Source organism: Glycine max, chromosome 20, assembly GCF_000004515.6.
Source record: "Glycine max cultivar Williams 82 chromosome 20, Glycine_max_v4.0, whole genome shotgun sequence".
In the NCBI taxonomy this organism is placed as follows: domain Eukaryota; kingdom Viridiplantae; phylum Streptophyta; class Magnoliopsida; order Fabales; family Fabaceae; genus Glycine; species Glycine max.
The window spans coordinates 42,713,513-42,737,928 of record NC_038256.2 but is presented as its reverse complement, the minus strand read 5'-3'; the positions used below and the strand labels follow the sequence as shown (position 1 = coordinate 42,737,928).

Here is a 24,416-nt window from a genome sequence, read left to right as displayed (position 1 = left end):
AACAAAAAAGTTTATTTGATTAAACTTTTGAAAATATTATACTATCTGTAGGAATGAATAAAAAAAGTAATGTACTACTATAAATTAATAATTTTTTGTATTTGGACAAAAATAATTATCCTAAACTAATTTATAAAACTAAAAATAAAAAATTGGGAAAAGGGAATTATTTCAGAGAGAGAAATAACGATAGCTTGGCTTGGAACACTAGGGCGGTAAAGGTTTGTTTGTTTGGCACAACACTATTTATTAATGCGACGCGGGAGCACGATACTTACTATCCCCACCAGACCCCGCTTGAACGTTTGGTATTGGTATTCTTCGATTTTACACAAACACTGAAAACATAACGTAACCTTCTCTCTCTAACATCACTCGCCGGAGTCGAAGCTCCTCCGCCACTGGTCGCCGGCATGGATATGCCGATGAACCGCGCCACTCGAACAACGTCTCTCAGAGACGCCTCCGACTCCTCTAAGTTGGAAGGTACCGGTAGCTGGGACGCCATCGAATGGACCAAGATTGAGGTTCCTTTCTTCTTTTCTTTTCTTTAGCCTTCTTCATTCCTCGATTCAATCTATTATTTACGTTTTCCCTTAATTTATCAGCCGCCAATTTCGCGCTTCGTCTCGCACGCCAATCTCGATTTCTTACTCGAGTCGGAGCTAGTTGCAGCCGAAGTACGCAACAATAATACCTTGAATTCTCTATCTCTCTATTGTTTTATTTATTTTTTCTTTCTTCCAAAGACTTGAAATTTCGCCGTTTGTCCCTTATTTATTGGTAATTTAGGTTGTTTTTTGTGTGATTTGTGAAGCGGTTCTGGTTTTTTAATCAGAAGTTTTCTTTCCGAATCATTTTATCTGGTTTTGATTGTGTGTGCTAAGTCTGCGAAAGTGAGTCGAATGCGAGGAATGAGGATAGGGCAGAGAATTGTAGGGTGATTTGGGGATTTGCCAAAAATACATGTAGGGTTTGGGGCTAGCTCCGCAGAGACTAGTAACATAATCTTTATTTTCTTTGCCCAACGAGACAGCTTGCTGCATTTCTTGGAAACTTGATTAGGGTTAGTAGTTCTGTTGTGTTTGTTACCTCTACGTGAATGTGCAATACATTGTGGAATTGCTATGGGCGTGCTGAGTCTGACACGTGTGACCTGTAAACAGTCTGCCAATTGAATGGCAGTATGAAAATTCTGTCCCGCAGCTGCTAACTGGCTCTGAATCATTACATTCATTCAGTTAAATAATATGATAGTACAAATATTGATATGCCAGGTTGTCATAAGAATAAGATTGCTCTGGATGAGGGTAACGTAACGTGCTCTTTGAGGGGTATATTAAATGAGTCTTGGCTTATTGCTCTTTGAAGTGCGATTAGGTGGTTGGTAGAGAACAAATATAACGCATATTGCAAGGAAAATAAAGGACAGTCACAAAGCACCGAATTGGGCTTGTACTCCAATTGAGAGCACTCACTTTTGCACAATTACCAAAACTGCTGGTCTCCATGGAAGTGGGATGTGACTTACTCTCTTTGACCTCTCACTGTTCTCTAGATGATAGGTTAACAGGGATGTGGGGGCAAATGGCTAGGATGGTGAAACTTCCTTCAACAAGGTGAAGGTTGCAAGAATGTCTCTCACTCTTAGGTTTCTTCTTTCTCTCTAGATGCAAATCCATTTTTCCTTAGCTTTTTGCGGTGTCCTTCTTGTCTTCCAAGGAATCTTCTACCAAGCAATTAAGGCTGATTCAGCTCAAGATGTGCTGTGTCAGGCCATGCTGCGTAATTGCCACATTTGCAGCGTGTTCCGCAGGAGACAAAAAACATTGAACCATGTGTGGAGGCCTGTAGGATGATGATTACACATCTTCACTCTTCAGGATCAACTGTTGACAATTGAGTGTGTCAGCGGACAGGGAGGTGGTAGGCGAGAGGGAGATTAATAGTGATAGGTCAAATGGGAGGCCAAATGGTGATGTCACTTGCTGCATCAGGCATCAGCTAAAGGGATGCCTCAGAACACTTTAGACCTTCCCAGCAACAGGGCTCTTTTCACTAGGTCATGAAGTCTTGGTAGTGCACCCTTCATTATGGAGCCAAACAAGATGTAGTATAGTCCCCAGGAGGGACTGGGGGCTAGTGGATAGGACATTCCATGCTAAGTGTGGGTTAGTGTTCTTTGATCCACATTATCTAGCCGCAAGCTCAAGTTGTTGGATGATTTTGCTTCCATAAACAGAAATATACCCAGAATTCAAGATCTTTGACCTGGTTATGATATATCAAACACTGGACTAGAGTGTTGATTTTTTTGTTTGTTTGTAAATATCAAATAATTATACCTAAATATCTTATAAACAGTCTCCAAATATTTTTTGGGAAAATACAATACCAACTAATCAAATACCTCCTATATATGTTCATTATTTAATATTTATTTGACACTGCTCATATCTTTAGTGCAATTGGGCAACCAAAGAGCTAATATTTTCCTCAATTATATGCTAGCAGTTGTATATTACTCCCTCTGTTTCAAATTATTTGTCATTTAAGGTATGTACACATTATCGGAGTAATAAATTGCATTACTATGACAAATTTGACTAAAATACCCTTTTTGAAATAGTTTGTGTAGTTGTGAATTAGAAATGAAGCATTTAGGTGATATATCAATAAGTAAGGGTATTTTTTGGAAAAAAATATAATGAATAATATGTTATTGATTTTCTGAAGTGGCACATATTTTGAAACAAATTGGATGATTATTCTACTTTTAATTAAATATGAAAAATCAGCCAAGTGTGTAATTATGACTGACAGCCATGTATTTCCTCAGGCAGACGGAGGGAGGAGGGGGATCATAGTTGTCTAATTATGATTTTTGCAATGATAAAAGGATTGAGAGTTGAATATATAGTTAGTCTATGTACTTTCCAGATAATTACCCTTGGCTTTATTTTGAGTTGATCTTTTGGTTCATAGATAATTGTTTTGCTTTAAAATCGGTTTGAGTTTGTGATGCAAAAGTAATGCTTAACAAGTTAATTAGAAATTTAGAAATAAAATGGATTTTTGAAAATATATGGGATGCATAGAAAGTGGTACACCACTTGGAAAGGAAAAAGAGAAAGAGAATCTGAGCATTTGCGAACTGATAAATAATAACAGATGATTTGGATAAGTTTTTGAGAAATCCTGACTAATACTAGAACAAAATATACCCAAGAAAGCAAGTGTTCTGATTCCTCTCCAGTGTGAACCTTTAGCAATAAAACATTATGAAAATATACCAAGGAAAGCAAATGCTCCAAGCAATTTCTCTTTTGTGTGAACCTTTTGCTAAATTATACTACTAATTCAAGCCTTAAATGATCTTTTAAATTCACATTTATCCTGATTGTATCGGTTGTATTAAGTTGGTATTGGTGTTTATTTTCAGGGAAATGGTGTTGTTCTTGTTAATACAGATGATGCGGGCACGCTGATGGTAACCAATTTTCGTCTTATTTTTCTGGTAAGTTAATGTTTTCTGCACAGCTTCTTAATTGTTTTCTGAGGTATTATGATGTGGGAGCAGTCTTGAATTTGTGATTTGGAAATGCCTGGAATCTAGAAAGGCAACTGATTATCCATAGGAAATACAATATTAATGTATACTGGTGTGATAATTATGGATTTTGGTTAAAATATCATGGCATGCTACTTTTTGAAGAATTTTTGAATTTTGATTTGGTCTTGACCACTTGACTAACGAGGAGCTTGCGGAAACACTTCATTAAGTCATAGATATGTTTGAAAACAAGTTGTATTTTTTAATTTCGGCATTACCCAAACCTAATGTCCTTTGCTGTCTGTGGTTTGCACTTGCAGAATCTATCATTTGATTTATATACTGAACATTAGCATCTGTAATGGTATGGAATGTGAATTATATAATTAATTTATGGAACATTATTCTCTTGTGCCAAGTTGTTTGTTTCTGTTATTGGATATGCTTGGTGGCAATTAGTTGCCTGACCTTCATCAAATCACCAGGCTATTTAAGCTCCTGGGCTCCATTGCTGATTGGTGTGTATTTTTATGAGTCAACTTCAGCTGTTATGTCTGGAATTTTGTTACCTGCTTATTTATATGTAAATAACCTGTATCGACTTCGTTCTCTGATTTCCTTCATTGCATTTTCTAGAGCGAGGGAACTAGAAAAGTTATTGCCCTTGGAACAATACCTTTAGCAACCATTGAGAAGTTTATCAAGCCAGTAAGTTCATGGGATGTTTTCTGCAAACTATTTTCTTTTGTGTGTCTATTGTTATTTAATTTGGTTATGTTGCATTAGTTTGATCTGAACGTTCTCTGTCTGTCTCACATATATGCTGACAAATAAGTTTGACATACTATAATCAGATATACTGAAATGAAATTCAAATAATGATTTTGGAATGACCATGCATACCCCTTTTGTATGAGTTTGGTCAGCCTCCATTTTAATCCCATCTATCTCTTTGCTTAGTTTGTTTTATTTTTTGCTTCCCTTTTCGATGTACACATGCGCATGCACACACTCATTATTTTGTATAAATTTAGTCATTGGTTTTATCATATTTAAGTCTTTAAATCATTACTAATTCTTGTGGTTACCAACTATCAAACATTAGAATACCCACAAAGTATGAACTTAGACTTATTGATGAAGGGAAAATAGGACTTTGATATTTTAATTGGTTTCTTCTATAAATATTTATTTTGAATGGTTCTGAATTTTTTTGATTTGTTTGACTTGCCGATGAGATGGATTTGTGCCATTAGTTCACGTGCTCATATCAGCTCAGCCGCTGGAATGAATATCAGGATTCTTTCTCATATCTATTAATGTTGTGAAGATTTTGAACTATGTCTATATATAAAGTGTATTGTGCGTGTCTTAATCTGGTTCTTACTTTTGTTGCTATTATTTGGAACCTAATGCATTGCTCTCTTTTAAATCTAGGCTGTAAAGGTTCAGTCAAATACTCGCCATGTAGACAAGACACCAGCACAGAGACTGCTCCAGGTGATTGGTATGCATAAGTTCCTCTTGATCAATATTTTCTGTCAAACATGTAATTAATGAAATTCCTATGCAAGGTTTGTAGATACTTTCGGATAATTATTAAATGAAATAGATAGAAAATATTTTCCTTTTTTATTAAGGGGGAATTCTTTATCCTCCAAAATTGTGGTATTTTTATCTTTGTCTGAAATTTAATAATTCTTTTATTAAATAAAATTCTATCTTTATTCACGTATGCAGGAAAAGATATGAGAATTTTAGTCTTCAGTTTCAGGCCACGTACAAAACAGGTAATTCTATTAAGAGAGTAGCCATGACCTTGTAAAATGGTGCAAGTTTCAGTTTTACCTTGGGTTTATGAAATATTTATGGTGTGGAGATTAAATACTTTTGAAGTTTATAAAAAGGTCAAAATTTCATTGACATCTCTTTCAACTGAAAGGCTGTTTGTGAATACTCCTAATGTATCAATTTAGTTCTCCTTTTTCCTTCATTTCTGCATCTTAGAAGGAAACAACACAAAAACTCTCAAGAATTCTTCATATGCCATGAGAATCCTATGAACAGCATAAATGAGTCTGAGACACGTACGGAACTTCATCATACATGGATAGAATGAATCACAAACCTTTGTTTTTATTCAGCAGGTCTTTGTCGATGGTCCCCAAACTTGGAGAGAGTTGTCTTAACTTTTTGTGTTAGTTCTCTTTGAGATATCTGCTTCTACTAATGAATTAATTAATTTACTCATTCTGGAATGGCGTTTTTGAACTTTTTATAATTTATTGGGGCTTCAGTATTTAAGGTTTTTGGAATTTACAACAGTCATGCACAAGAGCCTGGTTTACATGTAGAACAACCATTATTGAAAAAGTTTTTTTATACAAAAATTAAGGAGGTGCATTAGTTGGTTCCATGACCAAGGCAGAGTACATGATAATTAGGGGAAGCCTACATGACCTTTACATCAGTGCAGCTTGAATCTTGACCTCTCAATTGAGCCAACTTTCATTAGCAGAAAAATTGCAAGAAATTTAAGATAAAATACAGATATTTAATTATATTTTGTACTAGTTGAAGTTCTTGTTGGTCTATTAATCATTTCATTATAATTTACAACTCACAAAATATCTGAAGTAGTTGGGTGCACTGCACTTTTAAAGTGTTGTAAGCCAGTGAGAATGTTGTAACGATCATGTTTGGGATCTAATGTGGATTATGAAAATCTTACAGAGACATGTGGTATACGATGCGCTACTGAGGTGTACAAAGCCAACAAGACTATGGGATCTTTATGCTTTTGCATCAGGACCTTCTAGATTTAAGAACACTACTCCACTAGTGCGTTTATTGGATGAATATTTTCGACTTCTTTGCCTAGGTTCTTATCGTGCATCAATCAATATAATTGAAAACGGGTCCTTCACGTTGTCAAATGACCTATGGAGAATAAGTAGCGTGAATTCCGATTATACAATGTGCCAGAGTTATCCATTTGCTTTGGTTGTTCCAAAGATCATTAGGTAATTTTTTGATAGCCAAACTTTCTGCCTTTGCACTAGCTGTGACTTTTGTCTATATTGATAATGTTGAGACTGCTGAATCACTATTTGTTATCTTGCATGCTCTTAATGCCAGTGATGATGAAGTGCTCCAGGCTAGTAGCTTCCGTGCAAGATGTCGACTACCTGTAGTTTCATGGTGCAATCCTTGTATGTGCAGAATCTAGGTTTCATTTCTTTAAATAGCTGGCACAATTCTATGTTTCTTATTTTTACTTTCTTTCCTCTTCTTTCTTTTGCATTTTATTATCGACGATGGCCTTCTAACTATATGAAACTGATGACTATAGTGACTGGAGCAGTTGTTGCACGATCTTCTCAACCCTTAGTAGGTCTTATGATGAACATGAGGAGGTAATGCTAACTATTTTATCAAATATATTGTCTCAAAGGCAAAAGAAACAAATTGTTTGTTTGAGATGCAGTGTTGTCAAATGAACCTAAGATATTTGTCATTTTCTTTTTTATTTTATATGCAAACTTGTTATTATTATTGGATATTATTGTATATTGTTGAAAGTTGAAACTAGATCTAAGTATTATAATATATATGATTTGAAATATTATGTGTACTTTGAATGTTGTAATTTTTTGTATACTTTTGTGTTATAAAATGGTGTTTTGTTTTTAAATTTTAGTGTTATAAAATTAAGATATTATGTTTGTTTAATATTTTTTGTATTATTTAATTATCATCATTATTTTATAAATACCAGTTCAACCGTGTTGAACCTTGATCCAATGCCTTTACCAGTTTTGAAAACATTGGTTTTAAACCAAGTTTTTTTATTCTGTATAAACTGTGACTATTTACTTTTTGTGGGGTATATTATTGATGGAGTGAAATGTGAATGTCGAAATGTTTGTCTTGTTTCTTATGGTAGAGAGACTTCTTTATTTTTGTTATTTTTGTTTTGGGGGAGGGGGGGGGGGGGGGGTCTTCTTTTTTTATAAGAAATAAAATGAACAGAAGACTGACAATCTTTTTCATGTATTTTCCTGCAGCAACATGGATGAAAAACTGGTGGGTGCACTTTGCAGCAAACTAGATAATGGCTCAAGGAGGTAAGATTTGTATATTAATGTTATACTCATTGTGATATGTGGACAATGTATGTGCCCATTTTACCTTGTGTTGAATTTCAACTTAATTGTGAATGGGCAGTAAGGGTTGAATTCTGGGGATCGCTCGTTCGTAGAGGCTTTGGTATTATACCGAGGATTAGGATAACACTTGCATGGGATGGAGAGTACCTCCCTGCAGTCCGTCCCTTTTGTACATTATTTCCCTGTCCCCATTCCTGCTCCCCACAAAGGGGGTAATTCTTATTCTTGTTTGTCATTCCCCCATGGGGATCTCTGACATTGTAAAATAAATAATAATATACACTTAAAATATTTTAAAAAAATAAAGTTAGATACCAAAATATAAGTTTCCTTTGAATATAAAATTATAAAAAAACAATATATTAAAAATAAAAAGATAATTATATATTGGTTATTAAGAAAAAGACTAAAAAATCATTTATATGTGTATTTATAATTAAGGATAATTTTATCATTTTCATTATACTTGAACCTTATACACCTTCCCCGTACCACGGACATGAATCTCTTTCAGGGGGTGTTTCCTTCCCAATCCTTGCTGGGAAAAAAACACATGAACTTTGTGGCCCCTAATGGAGCAGTTCTCATGTGAATTCTCTAATATGATGGGGAAAATTGTCATCCCTATTGAGGATTAAAAACTTAATTCATTAGGTGAATGAAGGCTAAGTTCTTGTGTTTCCATAAATTATTATACTGCCATTTAAATATTTAACTGACAGAATACATGATGCTACCCTCAGGTAGTTATGCATCTTTTTTTTTGTGCATGTGAAAAGGGGGGTAATTTGGTGCAATCCTCTGCATTTTTTTGAAACTTTTTTAAATTGTATTTCAGAAAGCTATATATTGTTGATGCACGGCCTAGGAAAAATGCATTGGCTAATGGTGCCATGGGAGGTGGTTCAGAATCATCATCAAACTATTTTCAATCCGAGGTCTGTAATAAGCTTGAAGTGTCCAGTTGTGATTTTTGTTTTCCAGTTATAATTATAAATTTGACTTTATTTTCTAACTATCTAAATTCTTATTTTATATTATCAGATAGTCTTTTTGGGGATAGACAACATCCATGCGATGAGAGAGAGCTTTGTTCGGCTCCGAGAATACATGGACACTCATGGAAGAACGTCATCAGATGGAATGTCCTCTTTTTTGGTTAGTCCGTGAATGTTAAAACAAAATGTAATTATCATTTTTCAGGTAGTGTAAATTTATTTGGTTCCTATATAGACCTGCACAATATTTATGTTTTAGTCCTTACACCTTAAAATTAAAAACTACTTGTTTTAGTCCCAATACATACACTTTTTAAGTCGTTTAATCCCTATAGTTTTGGATGACAGGGATTAAAACGGGTTAAAAAATGTATGTGTAGGGACTAAAACGAGTAGTTTCTAGGTGTAGGAACTAAAACATACATATGGTGCATAGGTATAAGGACCAAATGAGTAATTAAATCATTTATTTTTAATAGTATATATTTGATATTTGAAGAGTGATACTACTATTAGCTATATAATGACACTTGTAGATTAGATATTTAATTTTTTTTAATTATGCTTAATATATATCTTAATATTATTTAATACTTTTTTCTAAGAAAAATGGAACCAAGACTTAAATCAAAATTGATCCAATCCAAACCGCTTTTGATTAGAGTGGATTGAATTGGATTTAGATTTTAAATCAAACCGGATGATGAATTAAGAAAACTGAGTTGATTGGATTGGATGATTTTTCTCTTCAAAACCAATCCAATCCAGTCTGTGAACACCCTTAGCTTTTATGGTTGGCTAGATTAACTTTGTGGGGCATCGATTCATAAAGTCTGTCTCTTAAATTTATGTGAATTGCATTCCCACTCTGTTTCTATGAATTTTATTTAGAGACAAGGTGGGTCAACATGGGGTGGTGGCAATCTAAGTAGTATGTCTGCTTCGGTATCAACCCTTGGGGACAGTGGATGGTTACTACATGTTCAGAATGTGTTGGCTGGTGCAGCTTGGATTGCTGCTCGTGTTGCAATGGAAAATGCTTCTGTTCTTGTGCATTGCAGGTGCTATGATGTATTTTCTCACTGAAATCTAAATTGAAAATTTTCAATATAATCCTTCATATGATATTCAGGTTTGTTTTGCATCTAGCATTGCACCTTACCCCCTGCACCTTTTGTTTTTTGGTAGTGATGGATGGGATAGGACAAGCCAGTTGGTTTCACTTGCTAATTTGTTGCTTGATCCATATTATCGGACATTCACAGGGTTTCAGGTAAGGGATTGGCATTACTCAACTAGTTAAATATCTTCTATGTCAATGCCACTAGAAGAAGATTAGCAATTTTTCCTTTCTTATTTACTATTTACTATTGATATCACATTTAAACTCATTCCACACTAGTCAGCTGCCATTTATCTGTTTTTTTTATCATGTGTTGAAAATGAATCAATGTATGTGCTATTTAATTTTGCTTCACTTTTTTCTCCCTTATGCAGGCACTCGTTGATAAAGACTGGCTTGCTTTTGGTCATCCATTTTCTGATCGGGTGGGAATGCCATCTGTCTCTGGAACTGGCAATGTGCCTTTCGAGTTATCTAGGCAGTCTTCAACTAGCAATTTCCCACCATCACCCATGCGCCAGTCATCAGGGACTTTTGTGTCGCAACCTCCAGCTTCATCTCACTCGCATAACTCAAACAACTATTCTCCCATTTTTTTGCAGGTTGGTTCCTTATTTTAGATTTAGATTTAAATGGATTGTAGACATGATTTACGTATATAATAGGATACTATGAAGTCAATTGATCTATGTAGCCATTAGCCAACCACACCAAGTGGTAAAAAGGCTACTGTTGTTGTTTATTGAATACTTCTATGCATCATTTAATCGTCAACGTAGTTTATAATTAATTAACTGGGTTAGTGGGTTATATCTTTGCATTTTTCCTTCCTGAAAATCTCACCTTCAAATTGAGGCTTGAGTACATGCTTCATTTTCTTTTTAATGGCTTAAGCTAATTCTTTGAATATTGATATCGGTATATCACTACAAATTTAATGATATTATTGTAAGCTATGAAGTACATACACTTCTCTTGCTTAAAGTATCAAATTGTTGGACCTGTTTCCAACACCAGTACCTGTATGACATGTGTTGGAAATCTTTTATTATAGTTTATCTTGGTTTTTCCTGTTTTTAAAATGATATTTCTCGATAGGGATGCTCTTCAGTTTTAAGGGTGATTTGTATTATTGTATTATCACTTGAAATGATATTATTGTGAGCTTACTGTATTTTATATGTTTTCAGTGGGTTGATTGTGTTTCGCAATTATTACGGATATATCCTTTTGCTTTTGAGTTTTCTGCGGTATGTATCCTTGAATATTTTTGTATTTGTTTTGATGCATGGTTTTCTTTCTCGTATCTTTCCTTCTAGTAGCTTCTACTTTTTCATGATCCAGGCTTTCCTGGTGGACTTCGTAGACTGCATGCTTTCTTGTCGTTTTGGAAACTTCTTATGTAACAGGTACTTCCTTTGTTTGCAATTTGTCTTCTCCTTGGAATGGATGTGGTCATTGGCATCCTTTTTCCTGACACTTCTCACTTTGAATTTTGTGAAGGATACCAATGTGGTTGTTGAGTAGGTTTCACTTTTGAGACGTAATTCAGGATTTAAGAATGATAATGTTTAGTAATTTGGGATTTTTGCCGATAGGCTGTTACAGTTAACAGTTATGAAAAGTTATGTCTAATTTTTTATCATGCCAGAAAATTGGTTTATGATTGCTAATTTACTATAGCTACTGGTATCTCCTAGCAAATATAAGTTTCAGCGAATTCTCAAATCCATTATATCAAACTGCATCTTGCTATACTCACATTTATATGATTTCATGTCCTGCTTAGTCAGCATTTTCTCGTCATTAATTACTGTTAATAATGTTTTCCTTTGCTTTAATGAGCTCTGTAACTCCTAACCTTTTTAATTTTCATTTAAAGCTATATATATCTATACCACAATATTGGTTTGATGATTGCATTTTAGAACCTGAAATGTCTGTCATTATTATTGATGTTTAGTCTTAGGAACACTACCCTTCTTTATGTATTAAGCTTAGAAATAAAAAAGACCATAGATCTGTGTGTCAATTAAATGATAAATGTACTGGGATTAAAGTAACGAAAATGTGAAATAAGTATTGGACGAATTGCAGTTGCCCTTATGCTGGTTGTTGTATTTTGTGCTGTTTGCAAAAAAAATTAGTGAGAAGGAGAGGCAGCAATTCAATGTTTTCGAGGCATGTGGATGTCTGTGGGTATACTTGGCTGATTTGCGGACATCATCAGGAGGTTCCCATGTGCATTACAATCCCTTTTATGATCCACTGAAGCATAGTGGTCCTCTGTTGCCCCCAGCAGCAGCATTAGCCCCTACTTTGTGGCCCCAATTCCACCTTCGTTGGGCATGTCCAGAAGAAGCTCAAGCTGGGGAGATTGAAGCACAATGCAGGAAGATAGTTATGAAATATGCTGAGATGCAGAAGGTGGTTATTTTTACTCTATTTTCTGATTATGACTATGCCCCATTTAAAAGGCATTGCCTTCATTTGTGGAAAGCCACTACTGATTAACACACGTTTGTAGGTCCTTAATTTTAGTGGGTGCCTTTTACTTTTATCTTATCAATTATCAGAACAATGTCCTGAATCTGTTGATCTGTTTGGTTTTCCTTTTAACTTTATTGCTGTTGGGATGGTAACAGGCTAAAGAAATGGCAGAAAGGAAAGCTAAAGAAGTTACAAATTCCATGGAGTCGTTGAATGCTGAATTACGACGTGAGAAGCAGCTAAACAGCTCAGCTATGAACATGGCCAAGAGTATGAGCAAAGAAAATATGGCCATAAAGCGTGCAATTCAGTCAATGGGGTGCAAGGTTCATGTCTCTGGTAGTAGTGGTGAATGCATTGTTGATATTGAAAGCAACCCAGACATTCTGTGTTGTTCCTCTAGGAAAGAATCAAATAGTAATGTGCGTGATGACAAAAAGGATATGTCCGTTTCAGTAGTGATTACAGCAGGTGATGATGATGATGGAAACAATGCAATTGGTCGGGTATGTGAAACCCTATGCCCATTTCGCTTTGGAGATGGTCGGGTATGTGAAACCCTATGCCCATTTCGCTTTGGAGATGGAGGCTGCAGGTGGCCAAATGGTGGTTGTGCTCAACTAGGTAGCCAGTATGTTGGCCTGAAGGCAAATTTTGATGCATTTGACAAACTATCAATTGATGATAGTTATTTCAAGTCTGAGTGAACAGGGAACTTACTTCCTAAAAGACTCCGACAGTGAACAGTTGCATAACCAATTTTGGTTTCTTTAAGCAATGAGGATAGTTATTAATTCTTTGTAACACTCCTTGTAATGACAAGATGGGGAGAAGTAGTGGACCCTGTTATTTTTATTGGGTCTCGGGAATTGTACAGGCTATAAGAGTTGGCTGGAGATCATCTTGGTGCAGACATCTATATGGGAATGTATTGGGTTGATGCGCATCATGGTGGTCCACATTGATGATATATGCATGTTTAAAGTTTGTAGTCGCTGATTACATACATCGTAATTGTTCTTGAATAAGATCAATTTTGTACAGACGATCAAGCTTTTCTATTTTTAATGCATCTTGAGGGATCAATGTATATAGCAAGAATAATGTTACCCTCTATTAATGAAGAAGATCCACCTTGACTTGTTGAGTCAATCCTCCTGTTTAGTATTTGTTGAAGCTGCTGAATTTTAAGGTGACCTTAGTTTTTTTTTATTTCTTTATGTGGCAATTAATTGCAGAAGATGGTGACTTCGGATTATGTTTAAACGAGTAAGAAAGGATTGAAAAAGAGGCAAGTTCAATAATTTTATTGGTTTTCACAGGTTGAAGCGGCGAAATGAATCAAATTATTATTACAGTAACAAAGTGAAACCCGATATCTTCATTCAAGTAAATGAGTACTTTAGTGTAAATATGTCAAATATATTATTATGTCATACATTAGTTAAATAAGTACCAAATTTCAGTAGTTAAGTTACATGTGTGGTAAATCTAATGAATAGTGCTACATTAGCTAACAGGCAACGCCTCAGTTAAAATACAAACAAATCAAGGGATCACTTGTGTTGAAGATTAAGTGATTACCATAATCTGATTACAACCAAATTAAGCACGATTAACTAGGAAGCTGATGCTCCACTCTACTAGTTTGATCGATCAAAGTGTCAACTTCCACATAATGCTCTTGAAACATTCCCTGGTTCAAGCATGTTGAAGACTACAACTGGAGAGAAAGACTACCTCAGAAAAAATGGATTTTTTGTATGATTACATTGAATGAAAACAGTGAGAAAATACCAACCAGGTATTCCATTCTCTTCACAATATGCCAGTGCCATCATGTCCATGGAGGTGACGTTCCTAGAAACAATTTCCCTAAAGGAAATGTGATCGAGTGTTACATTATCATTATGGGGATGGCAGTCAAAGACACCATTCACATTAGTAACTTTCAGAACCGCATCAACATTAACCCAGAAAAAAATATAGTTGGAAGACTGTCAAAATTCACTCCTACTCAGGCATCAAGCATAATATACAGATGATTATAGAGCACATAATTAGAACTGACATAAAAACAGCAAAACTAAAGATGCGATGCTTAAGTGGAAGTGCAAGGTCATACGCTCAGAAGCTCTGAGAGCTGCAGCTGTATCAGTGGTAAAATGTGGATTTCCAGTGCCAGCACCAACACCACCAAATATGACCCTTCCTTTCTCAAGATGTCTAATAGCTCGTTGCCTGCGATATGGTTCAGCAACCTCTGGCATCAAGAATGTATTCTGAACACGTGTCTGAACACCCAGCTTTTCCAAAGCAGATTGAAGCAAAATAGAATTCATAACTGTTCCCATCATACTTGTTTTACAGAAAATAACATAAAGTCAGGATGCAATCAATAATATGTTTCTAGAAGTTTTCAGGCAGGTTGTACTGTAAAGTTGATATTACATCACTTGACCCATTGCACACGCACAGAGCATAACCTTATTAACAACAGTATTATGCTTAATATAAAAAACTTTGCCTTACTTTTAAACAAAGATCCTATTGTATTTTCTCAATCTCATCCTATACTCTTTACATATAGAGCCTCACAAAATGCCATCATTAAAAGAAAAAACCTGCTTAATTAGTATAAATAATTTCATAAATAATCAATCAAAGAACTAAAATCACTTACCCTATTTGGTAAGCCATAGGTCTATCCAACCCGGTAGCAGACACCCATGCATCTCCACAAAAGAAGTTACGACCACCAACAACAATGGCCACCTGTATAAATTGAGCTCTAGGCAACATTAACAAAAACTAATCTCCAGTGTTAAATTTTTTTATAAAGAAGGCAAGGGAATACCTCCACCCCAAGGCGGCAAGTTGTTGCCACTTCCCTAGCAATCTGCATTGCCACCTAATGATGGAAGCAAACAGTTGAATTGCAGTTTCCAATTAAGTCTCTAAGAGTAGGAAGCACAACCTATTCATTCAAATATCCTCCAAAAACAATATAATATGAATGGATAATAGAATCAAGAACAACAATTGCACCTTGGGGTCAATGTTCTGGCAGTTTCCAGCCAATGCAGAGCCACTAATTTTAAACAAAACTCTATGCCATTTCAGATTTGATGCCGGCTTCAATTTGAGGTTGATTGCCACAGTAGCGTTGCTAGGTGCATATCTGCCAACAAATTTATCACTAATGGTAAGAAGGCCATCCCAATGTCTTACAGCATAGCATGCCTTGAACAACCAACTATTAAGACAAGCAACAAGAAGTTATGAACAACTAAAAAGCATGTCATGTCACACCATCTTGAACAAGAGACTGAACTATACCAAGTTTACAACAACAATCAAACCTTGTCTCAGTAGGTGAAGTTAACTACACATACCAAACAACAACATCAACTAACAAACAAATGACCTATAGAACAATTATTAGCAAAAAAGAAAACATTCAAAGTCGACAACCAAAGCCAAATTTCCTGTAAATCGAAAACTGAACAATAACTTGGAGCAAAATCAAAACACTAGAGGAGTGGTAAGACTATATATTATTGGTTAAAATTTATTAGAAACTACAAAATCATAAGTGAGACTCGTTGAATACGAAGGGAAACCTGCAAAATTTTGTGATTTTCAATAAATTTGAATCAATAATAAAGAGTTAGAGAGTTTGTTGCTAGCATTTCTCCCAACGGTTATCTAATCTGCATCATGAATCCGTTACATAATATTTACAAACACAAAATGACAAGCATAACCAACAACTAACATACGGTGATTTTATAAATAAAAAAACTAAGACCTGTTCTTGGTTTGTCTAGCCATAGAAGGAGAATTAGCAGCAGCAGCACCACTACTGCCAGCCTTGTCATCATCAGAAACAGTTTTCACAGACAATGCCACCACTCCCAATTTTCTGAAGCTCCACCTTATACCTCTTCTTCAAATTATCAATCTTATTCTTACACTGCTCCACGCTCTTCTGATGCTTCCCCTCTCCGCCGCACCGTCCCCCCACCGCCTCCGCCACCTCCTCCCAGTCGCGGCTGCGGAGGTTGCCGCGGTACAGCAAGTTGAACTTCTCCGTGTACGCCTCCAACAGACACGCGATCGCCGTGTCGCTCCATTCTTCGCGGTCCTTCGAGTAATCGGTCGCTGGAACCGAATCGGTGGTGGATTTGAGCTTCTTGTTGTAGTAGGGGCTGCCGGCGGCGGAGGCGCGTTTGGAGTTGGATTTGGCGGAGTCGTCGGAGAAGGAGGAGGCGTGTGGGTAGTAGTCGGCGGTGGCGATGTCGGCGGCGGGGAGAGTGGTGGGACTGGAGGAGGAGGAGGAAAGGAAGTGGTGGCGCGTGGGAGCGTGGAGGTGAGGCTGCGCGTGGGAGGGATAGTCGAGGAGAGGGTAGCTTCGGTGACCACCAAGAGAAAGAGGGATTAGGGACTTAGGGTTAGTTAGGGTTAGGGTTAGGGTTTGTGACGGAGGAATCAGAGACGACGTTATGACGGAGGCTGTAACGATTTCCGTCATCAAACGTGAAGTTAAGGGATGTTTGTTTTGTTTCTCTGTTCTGTGTGTTAACATAGAAACCGAAGCGAGGTTGTGAGTTGTAAATTAAGAAAGGCTACGGAGGTAAGCGATGACAAACTCGCTTTTTTCTTTTTTTATTTGTCATATATTCATTATTCCCTTTATTTTTTTTCCCCATAAATCAAGAGTTTTTAATTTATTAAAATTATTTATAATTTAGACATGTTGCACATTTTTTTTTTCATAAGGATGTAATTAAAAATAATAATTAAAATCATATTTGAAATTTAAAATAATAAATAAATTATTCAAAAGTACTCCAAGATGCAAAAGTAGTACTGAAAATCTAGAACATTAAAGGAAAGGGTTGTTTTAATATTTAAGGCCAGTTTTGTGTATGTTACATGATCATCTCAACTTATTTTTAAAAGAAAAATATTAAGAACATATTCACACATTTTTTTAATACATTCACTCTTATAAGTTTAAATTTATTAAAAATGATTAAACTTTATGAATTTCACATCAAATTTAATATTTAATAATTTCTCTCTTAATTTTACAGGTTTCAATAAATTTTAATTAATTAAAGAGTATGTTTGACACTCATTTTTAAAAAAAATAATTTTTCTCTTAATTTTGTAATTTTTAATAGATTTTAACTAGTGTTTGAAGAAATGTATGTCTAACACTCATCTTTAAAAAAATTATTTGTTTATTTTATTAATACTTTAGAGATGGACTTAACATCATATTGAAAATGTAAATGGACTTAACATCATATTGAGGCATTGATGTTGCATAATCTTGTTCAGAGACAATTTATTTTATTTGTTTATCTGTATACAGCTATACTATTTTGCTGAAAAGAAAATTAAAGTGGAAATGTAAGTTTTGATGAAAAAAAAAACGTTTATAATTATCTTCAATTGTTAAGGTTAATCTGCTAATTGATCACCTGTGGCTGCAGAGGTTTTGAGAACAGAAACGAGAAAGAATCGATGCCATCATTTGACACTAAAATGAAAATATGACCAATTCGGCGACTCTTGGTAATGAAACAATTTTTCATTCATACTTAGAATGTGAGAGTATTGGCATAGCACTGTATACAGCTAATGGAAATTTCTATTCATCGCCTGAAGATCACTGATTTCCATCATCAGAATGCCTTCCTTCACCCCTCTCATCATTGGGAGACCCCCCACCTCGGCCCTTCCTCTCATTCCATCTTGCCCAAACCCATGATGAAATCGCAATCGCTCCTATTGCATAAATCTAGAATCAAATAAAGTAAACTTGTGAGAAAATGTAAATGGACTTAACATCATATTGAAGCATAACAAGATTATGCAACATCATTCACGAATATATTGTCTCTGAACAGCTTATCATGGAATATCCTAATTGGTCAAATAACTCAAACCAATGAACAAAAAGCACACTTTGGAAGCTCATACATATGTAAAATAGTGAAATACATATATAATGCAAACTTTAAAGGTAGTTCTTAATCAAAACATACCTCACCAAAAGTGGTTGGATTACCAAAACAGCCAATGGATTAAACATGAATTCATTACTCTCACTGCAAAAGTCATATTAAGATTAAAATGCAATATTCCAACATACCTTGGGAATGAGGAGTATCAGAATAATACAGGAAAATAAGAAAAAAGAAGAGTTTACTATACAGGCAAGATAGGTAAAGAATGCCCACTTATGCAAGTCCAGTTAGAGATATAAACTCCTAACATTAGTTAGTTACAAGTTAGTTGTTAGTTTAGTTAGTTGCATATTAGCTATTAGTTAGTTACAAGTTAATTACTCTTGTAACCAATTATGTTATAAAAGGCACAATGTATCCATGTAATGAGTGAGATTTGCTCATTTGAGCAATATCCAAAAATAATATTTAGTCTTTCCTTTTCTCCATATGGTAGACATGAGATTTATCAGAGAGGGAGAAAGGAGAACTGTCATGTAATCATTTGCAGGGACTTCTTTTGAACTTCACCATAAAACTGAAAATCAGAGGGGAAGGTCTTTTAATCGAATTGGTCGCTAACCCCATTCCCATGTGACACGGGCTACATCTTTCTGGGCTTTGAAACCAATGACCTCTTATTCCAAAACTTTTTAACTGTCTGTCAGCCTTCTTGACAATGTCAGAAAGAAATTTAGGGGAATAATCTGAGTGTGCTTATCTCTTGAATGTTTACATGTATGCATAAACAAGTGACAACAGTTGTGAAAAACTAACTCCTAGAATCAAGGGATATTTAAAATATATAGATCAGTAGTGATAAGATGATCCTATCTTAGGTGATTTGATAACTATATTATCAAGTACAAATGGACTATTTGTTTGGATATGAGAACAGAGTATCAGCTTCTTAACAGAAGCTTGTATGCTCACTCATTAAACTGTCAACATGCACAATTGCATACAAGACACAAGTTGCTGGTGACTATGCTAGGAATAGAAAATAGAAAATTTTATCCAAATGGGTTGAAAGGGGTTGGCTGCTCAAAGCAGATTAGAGGCACAGGAAGGGTTGATGGATTGGGGGGGATCCGTAGGTCCTTAATCCAAGGCACTCAAACCATACATAAAACCATCCATATACATTGACACTTGAAGAAATATCAGAACAGAAATAATGTAACCATAAAGTTTTCACAACAAGTTATTTACTGAATCATATTCTGACTAGACAACCTTGACAATTCATACGCATGTGCTTAATCATGATTGCTGGTTGTGAAAAAATATTTTCAAGAATCGTGGTTGTTTATTCCATATGTGCAGAAACAAAAAACAAAAGATCATCACAAAAGTACCATCCTGCGCCAGAAGAATGTTTCAATCATCCAAATCCTAATTATGCATATGAGAGTGTAAAACCAATGCAATTTTTCTTCCCTCCCCCACCCACACAAACAAAATAGTTAAACGATACAAATTACGCGCACTTCCTGGGGTAGACTAGTGCTCACGCCACAAGACGATTGAGGGACCACAGATATAACTTTGTCATCATTGATTTGACTATTTACTCTTCACGGAAGCAAACCCTAATATGATGATACATATGAATGCAATTTTTGATTCAAAAAAGGGGGAAATGAAAACAACCTACCTGCCAGAGTATAAGAGGATTGGTTGTCTTAGCAGCGGGAGAGTGGTCAGCATCAGGTTCAGCTTGCAGAGGCGAAGAAGCAACCACCGCCACTTGGGTTTTCGGAAACTGTACACGGCTAGGCTTCGGACCCTCTTGCTGAGCCTGAGGGTTGGGTTCTTGAGGTTTGGGTTTAGGTTTGGGTGGGAGGAAAGGGAGTTGAAAATTGATTTTAGGAAACAAAGAGAAGAGGTTCGGTAGGGACTGTTTGGGTGGTGCTTCTTCAGTCACCGCAGTTTCATCGCTCCTTCTGCTCATTGTTCAAGGGACGGAGATACCAATAGCAAAAACAATAAAACCCTAATATATATATATAGTAGAATGAAGTTTGGAGAGTTGAAAGAAAGTATACGGCGTTTCATCTGAAATAGTAGGCTGGTCGTTACTACGTCACTCATTCATTCGCTTCGTCCAACACCATCACTCTATTGCGTGCAACGCCCTCCATCTGTCTCTAAATTATTTATGTTTTTAATGAATTATTTTTTGTTGATTTTTTACAGCTTAAAATTATAAGTTAAATTAGAATACACTTATATAAAAAAATTCTACTAACATCAAATCATATTATGTTTGATAGAATTGTTCAACTTCATAATAATTATTTTAAAAATTATATTTACAATAATACTACCTAATTAATTAATAATGTAAAAATATTTACGCTAATGATAATGTATTAATTTAACTAAATTCTATAATTATTAGAGATTCATTATTTTCTATCCAAGTTATTGTTGTAAACTTTTAATCAACACATTGATAATTATTAAAGAAAAATTATAACTATTTATTCTACAACTTTTTTCATATTCAATATTTTTAGCTATCTCTCTTCCCTTGCCATGAAAAAAAAAACTATATCTCTCCTATCGTTTCTCCTTCTCATTCTTGAACCTCTTTGATGTTTCTAACTTTCTACTTTTCATTGTTGATTTGTTATCATTCATGTCATTAATTTGTTTTATTTTTCTTTTTAAAAAATGAACATTTGAAATAATCAAGCAAGTTACAAAGGTTTCGAATCTTAAAGACTTCAAATGATTTACTAATTTTCTTCATCAGATATCAATAGTTCTGATTTTACTTAATATAGTTGTTACCTTTAAAAACAATTTTTCAAAATGAAAATGATTTAAATCTCATTTGAGATTAGTTATGTACTAAAATACATTAAATAAACTAGTTACTTTATCTATAAAACAATGTTAAAATTACTTGATACGTAAATAATTTTGCAACTTAAAAGTATAAGGGTAAAATAAGAATTGATAAATATTAGTAATGTGCTACAGTGTGAGATGTGTTGGTTTCTGCCGGACTAAATTATGCAGATACTTTTCATTACAGAATTCGGTAATGTTGCTGATTTTACTATGGGGGCTGTAATGTTAGGAGTGGATGGAAGACATATACAGACATACATATTGGTGCTTATTCTATTGGAACTAATTAACTAAACGCAAGCATGTTTCCATATTTAAAATTTGCTTGAAGGAGAAGGAGAAAGGAAGAGTAAGAAGCTTGGTCGTGCTGTTGTTTTTGTAACCAGGAAGCAGAAAATTTGAATCATTTGTTCTTCTCCTGCAGGTTCTCTTATCAGATTTGGATGGAATGTTACGCTTGGATAGGGAGACAGCAACCACTCCCTGACTCCTGCATTCCACACATCTGGAACATGCTCTTGGTTTCAAAGGCAACAAGGTAAGATTGGCGTGGTGGGTGACTTGGGCTGCAATGATTTGGATACACATGAACCAGATTATTTTTAAAGATGAGAGAGGAAATTTGCAGCAAATCATTGACACGATTAAGTTCAAAGCTTGGCTGTGGCTGAAAGGCAAAAAGGAAGGCTTCTCTGCATCTTACTATTATTGGTTGATTGATCCTCTGTGGTGTATTAGCTAGCTGAACTATTACAGTTGGGTTAGTTTATTTGGGTGGGTTTCAGCAATTCACAATGGAATTACTGCCTATGAGCTTAACAGATGTCATGCAAAATGCACATGTGAGCTGGCGTTGTCAAGCGGAGTGCAGTAGTAGCGGATCGAGGAATGCTCTTGGCGCAAGTTGCTGATAGCACAGGGTTCAATTATTTTGTGATCATATTATGGGTTGTGGGTACTTCACTTGATATTGTGCATGTACACAGGGTACTTAGCTTATTTGTATCTGTCACTGGACATGATGATCTTACGTAGTTGTTTCTTTTTGTGGCACTACTTGTGCTCCAAACTACAGTTAAAGTAATATACAGTTCTTCTTTGACTTTTCAAAAAAAAAAAACAAAAAACACCGGAGCCACAATAGATGTAGTCAAATGATACCCATATTGCAACCATGATCCTGCCCACCACCATATCGTGAACAATTCATCAACACCCTTTTCTCAAAACAAAGTTTTCTGTCACTTTTGTTCATTAAGAACAAGGAAAAGCAGCCTCACCTCGAGATACAAGAACAAACTTTGCCCCTGCATCTAACTCCGGCGGACTAGAATATTCACAATAATATACTTGTTGCTACCATTAAAAACAAATTTTCAAAATTAAAATGGTTTAAATCTCATTTGAGATTAATTATGTATTAATATAAATTATATAAACTAGTTATTTTATCTATTAGGAAATGTTAAAATTACTTGAATACGAAATTTTGATAAATAATTTTGCAACTTAAAATTATAAGAGAAAAGTAAGAATTGATGATTTACAACGTACTAGAAATTATATATATTCAATGTCATCATTTGTCATTACTTGATACTAAAGAAAGAAAATATGTACCAATTCAACAACTTTTGGTATATGACAAAGAGCACCTTCAACAACATTTGGTTCTTCAAAGCAATTTAAGCAAATAAACCAATTTTTTGTTCATACAGAGAATTTGAGAGTATTGACATAGCACTGTGTCCAGTGAGAATTTCTATTCATCCCATTTCCTTGAAGATGGATGACTACCATCATCAGAATGCCTTCCTTCAGCCCTCTTATCATTGGGAGACCTTCCTCAACCCTACCTCTCATTCCACCTTGCCCGAATCCATGTTGAAATGAAGTACCCTACGAACGCATATATCTGAAATCAAACGAAGTAACGTTGTGAGAATATGTAAATGGAGTATAACAAGACTAATCAACCTCTTCCACGAATATCCTGTCTTTGAACAGAACAGCTTATTATGGAATATCTAACTTGGTAAAAAACCAGCTTTGGAAAGCTCATACATACATATACAAAAATACATATATACAATGACACTTGAAGAAATATACATCAGAACTAATGTAATCAAACCCGTGATTTTACTTCCTTTTTCTTCTTTCTTAAACACTCAACCAACTTTATATCTCCGTAACCAACCTTCTTAATAGTATACCGTCACTTAATCACAAAGTTTCATAAAAATATTCACCGGATCATATTTGTCACCGGACAAGTATGAGGTTTTGTGCTAATAATGGCATTATGATTGCGGCTTGTAAAAATTCATATATAAGAGTTGCAAGCTCCAAGAGAGATCCTAAACCCTGATATCATACATATGAATGGAATTTTCGCTTCAAGAAAGGGAAATCAAAACTTTAACCAAGTGATGATGCCCTTCAACATTCAAATTAAATAAATAAAAGAGGGGAATAACTGGCAGAGTAATAGAGGATTGGATGTATTGGCGGGAAAAGAGTGATCAGGTTCAGCGTGGAGAGGTGCCACCACAACGTTGGTTATGGGAAACCGAACGACGCTGGGCTTCGGATTCCGACGCCGAAAAGGACAAATTATTCCATGAAAAGTAATAAAAGTGGTTCGGAGGTTTGGGTGGGAGAAAAGGGAGTTGAAAGTTGAGTTTAGGGAACAAAGAGAAGAGGTTCGGTGTGGGTTGTTTGGGTAATTTTTCAGTCACCGCGCTTTCAATTTCAGTGTTTTTGGTCATTGTCGTTCTTTTTTCTCAAGCGTCAAGGAGATAGCAATAGCTATGGAAATCAAAAGCGGCATGAAATTGAACTAGTGACACTAACACACATATATAAGGTGGAGGGCGTTCCTTATTTTATGTTTGATAGCATCTTCCCATATGCAACTCTCTTCTATAAGCTAATATGTTATTGGTGGAATTTTTTGAATTGTCTTCTGCTATTGCTATACCACTGATTGTGTAGGCTCTTGAATGGGGATTGCCAATTACTGTAATTATTGTAACTTTTTGCACTTGTGCAGCTTATATCAATACAAATTTACTTATCAAAAAAAAAAAAAAACTAACACACACATATACTACCGAATGATAGTATAGTATACCACGTTTCATCTGCATTCTGGAATTGTATTTTTAATAAATTCAAATTCTATTATTTAAATCTATT

At 35.2% G+C, this 24,416-nt stretch overlaps 4 protein-coding genes across 6 annotated transcripts; 1 reads left to right on the top strand and 3 right to left on the bottom strand.

Moving 5' to 3' along the window:
* Nucleotides 1–263: 263 nt before the first annotated feature.
* Nucleotides 264–13,485, top strand: LOC100789349 (phosphatidylinositol-3-phosphatase myotubularin-1). Of its 3 annotated transcripts, XM_003555416.5 has the most exons (19): nucleotides 264–527; nucleotides 609–680; nucleotides 3,443–3,517; nucleotides 4,190–4,261; nucleotides 4,991–5,060; nucleotides 5,294–5,343; nucleotides 6,287–6,576; nucleotides 6,692–6,765; nucleotides 6,906–6,969; nucleotides 7,621–7,680; nucleotides 8,561–8,660; nucleotides 8,767–8,880; nucleotides 9,612–9,781; nucleotides 9,909–9,993; nucleotides 10,218–10,445; nucleotides 11,034–11,093; nucleotides 11,188–11,252; nucleotides 11,991–12,270; nucleotides 12,489–13,485. In XM_003555416.5, exons 1-19 carry the CDS (start codon nucleotides 414–416, stop codon nucleotides 13,038–13,040), a joined length of 2,595 nt encoding a protein of 864 aa, XP_003555464.1. In that variant the 5' UTR covers nucleotides 264–413; the 3' UTR covers nucleotides 13,041–13,485. The 3 variants fall into 3 exon arrangements, with proteins under 3 accessions (XP_003555464.1, XP_014628238.1, XP_014628239.1); XM_014772752.3 differs by lacking the exon at nucleotides 609–680; XM_014772753.2 differs by lacking the exons at nucleotides 264–527; nucleotides 609–680; nucleotides 3,443–3,517 and having other exon boundaries at nucleotides 4,212–4,261; nucleotides 4,991–5,053.
* Nucleotides 13,486–13,734: 249 nt separating this feature from the next.
* LOC102662374 (uridylate kinase) lies at nucleotides 13,735–16,278 on the bottom strand. Its single transcript, XM_014772754.2, has 7 exons — nucleotides 16,145–16,278; nucleotides 15,382–15,514; nucleotides 15,191–15,244; nucleotides 15,017–15,108; nucleotides 14,459–14,691; nucleotides 14,135–14,281; nucleotides 13,735–14,056 (listed from the first exon to the last, which is right to left on the bottom strand). The coding sequence occupies exons 1-7, from the start codon at nucleotides 16,165–16,167 to the stop codon at nucleotides 13,998–14,000; spliced, it is 741 nt and encodes a 246-aa protein (XP_014628240.1). The 5' UTR covers nucleotides 16,168–16,278; the 3' UTR covers nucleotides 13,735–13,997.
* On the bottom strand, nucleotides 16,217–16,921 carry LOC106797796 (uncharacterized). The gene has a single exon (XM_014772755.3). It carries the CDS (start codon nucleotides 16,919–16,921, stop codon nucleotides 16,217–16,219), a length of 705 nt encoding a protein of 234 aa, XP_014628241.1.
* A 995-nt stretch (nucleotides 16,922–17,916) lies between these two features.
* On the bottom strand, nucleotides 17,917–20,495 carry LOC100799217 (uncharacterized). The gene is made up of 2 exons (XM_003556238.5): nucleotides 20,011–20,495; nucleotides 17,917–18,145 (listed from the first exon to the last, which is right to left on the bottom strand). The coding sequence occupies exons 1-2, from the start codon at nucleotides 20,305–20,307 to the stop codon at nucleotides 18,014–18,016; spliced, it is 429 nt and encodes a 142-aa protein (XP_003556286.1). The 5' UTR covers nucleotides 20,308–20,495; the 3' UTR covers nucleotides 17,917–18,013.
* Between the last annotated feature and the right edge of the window lie 3,921 nt (nucleotides 20,496–24,416).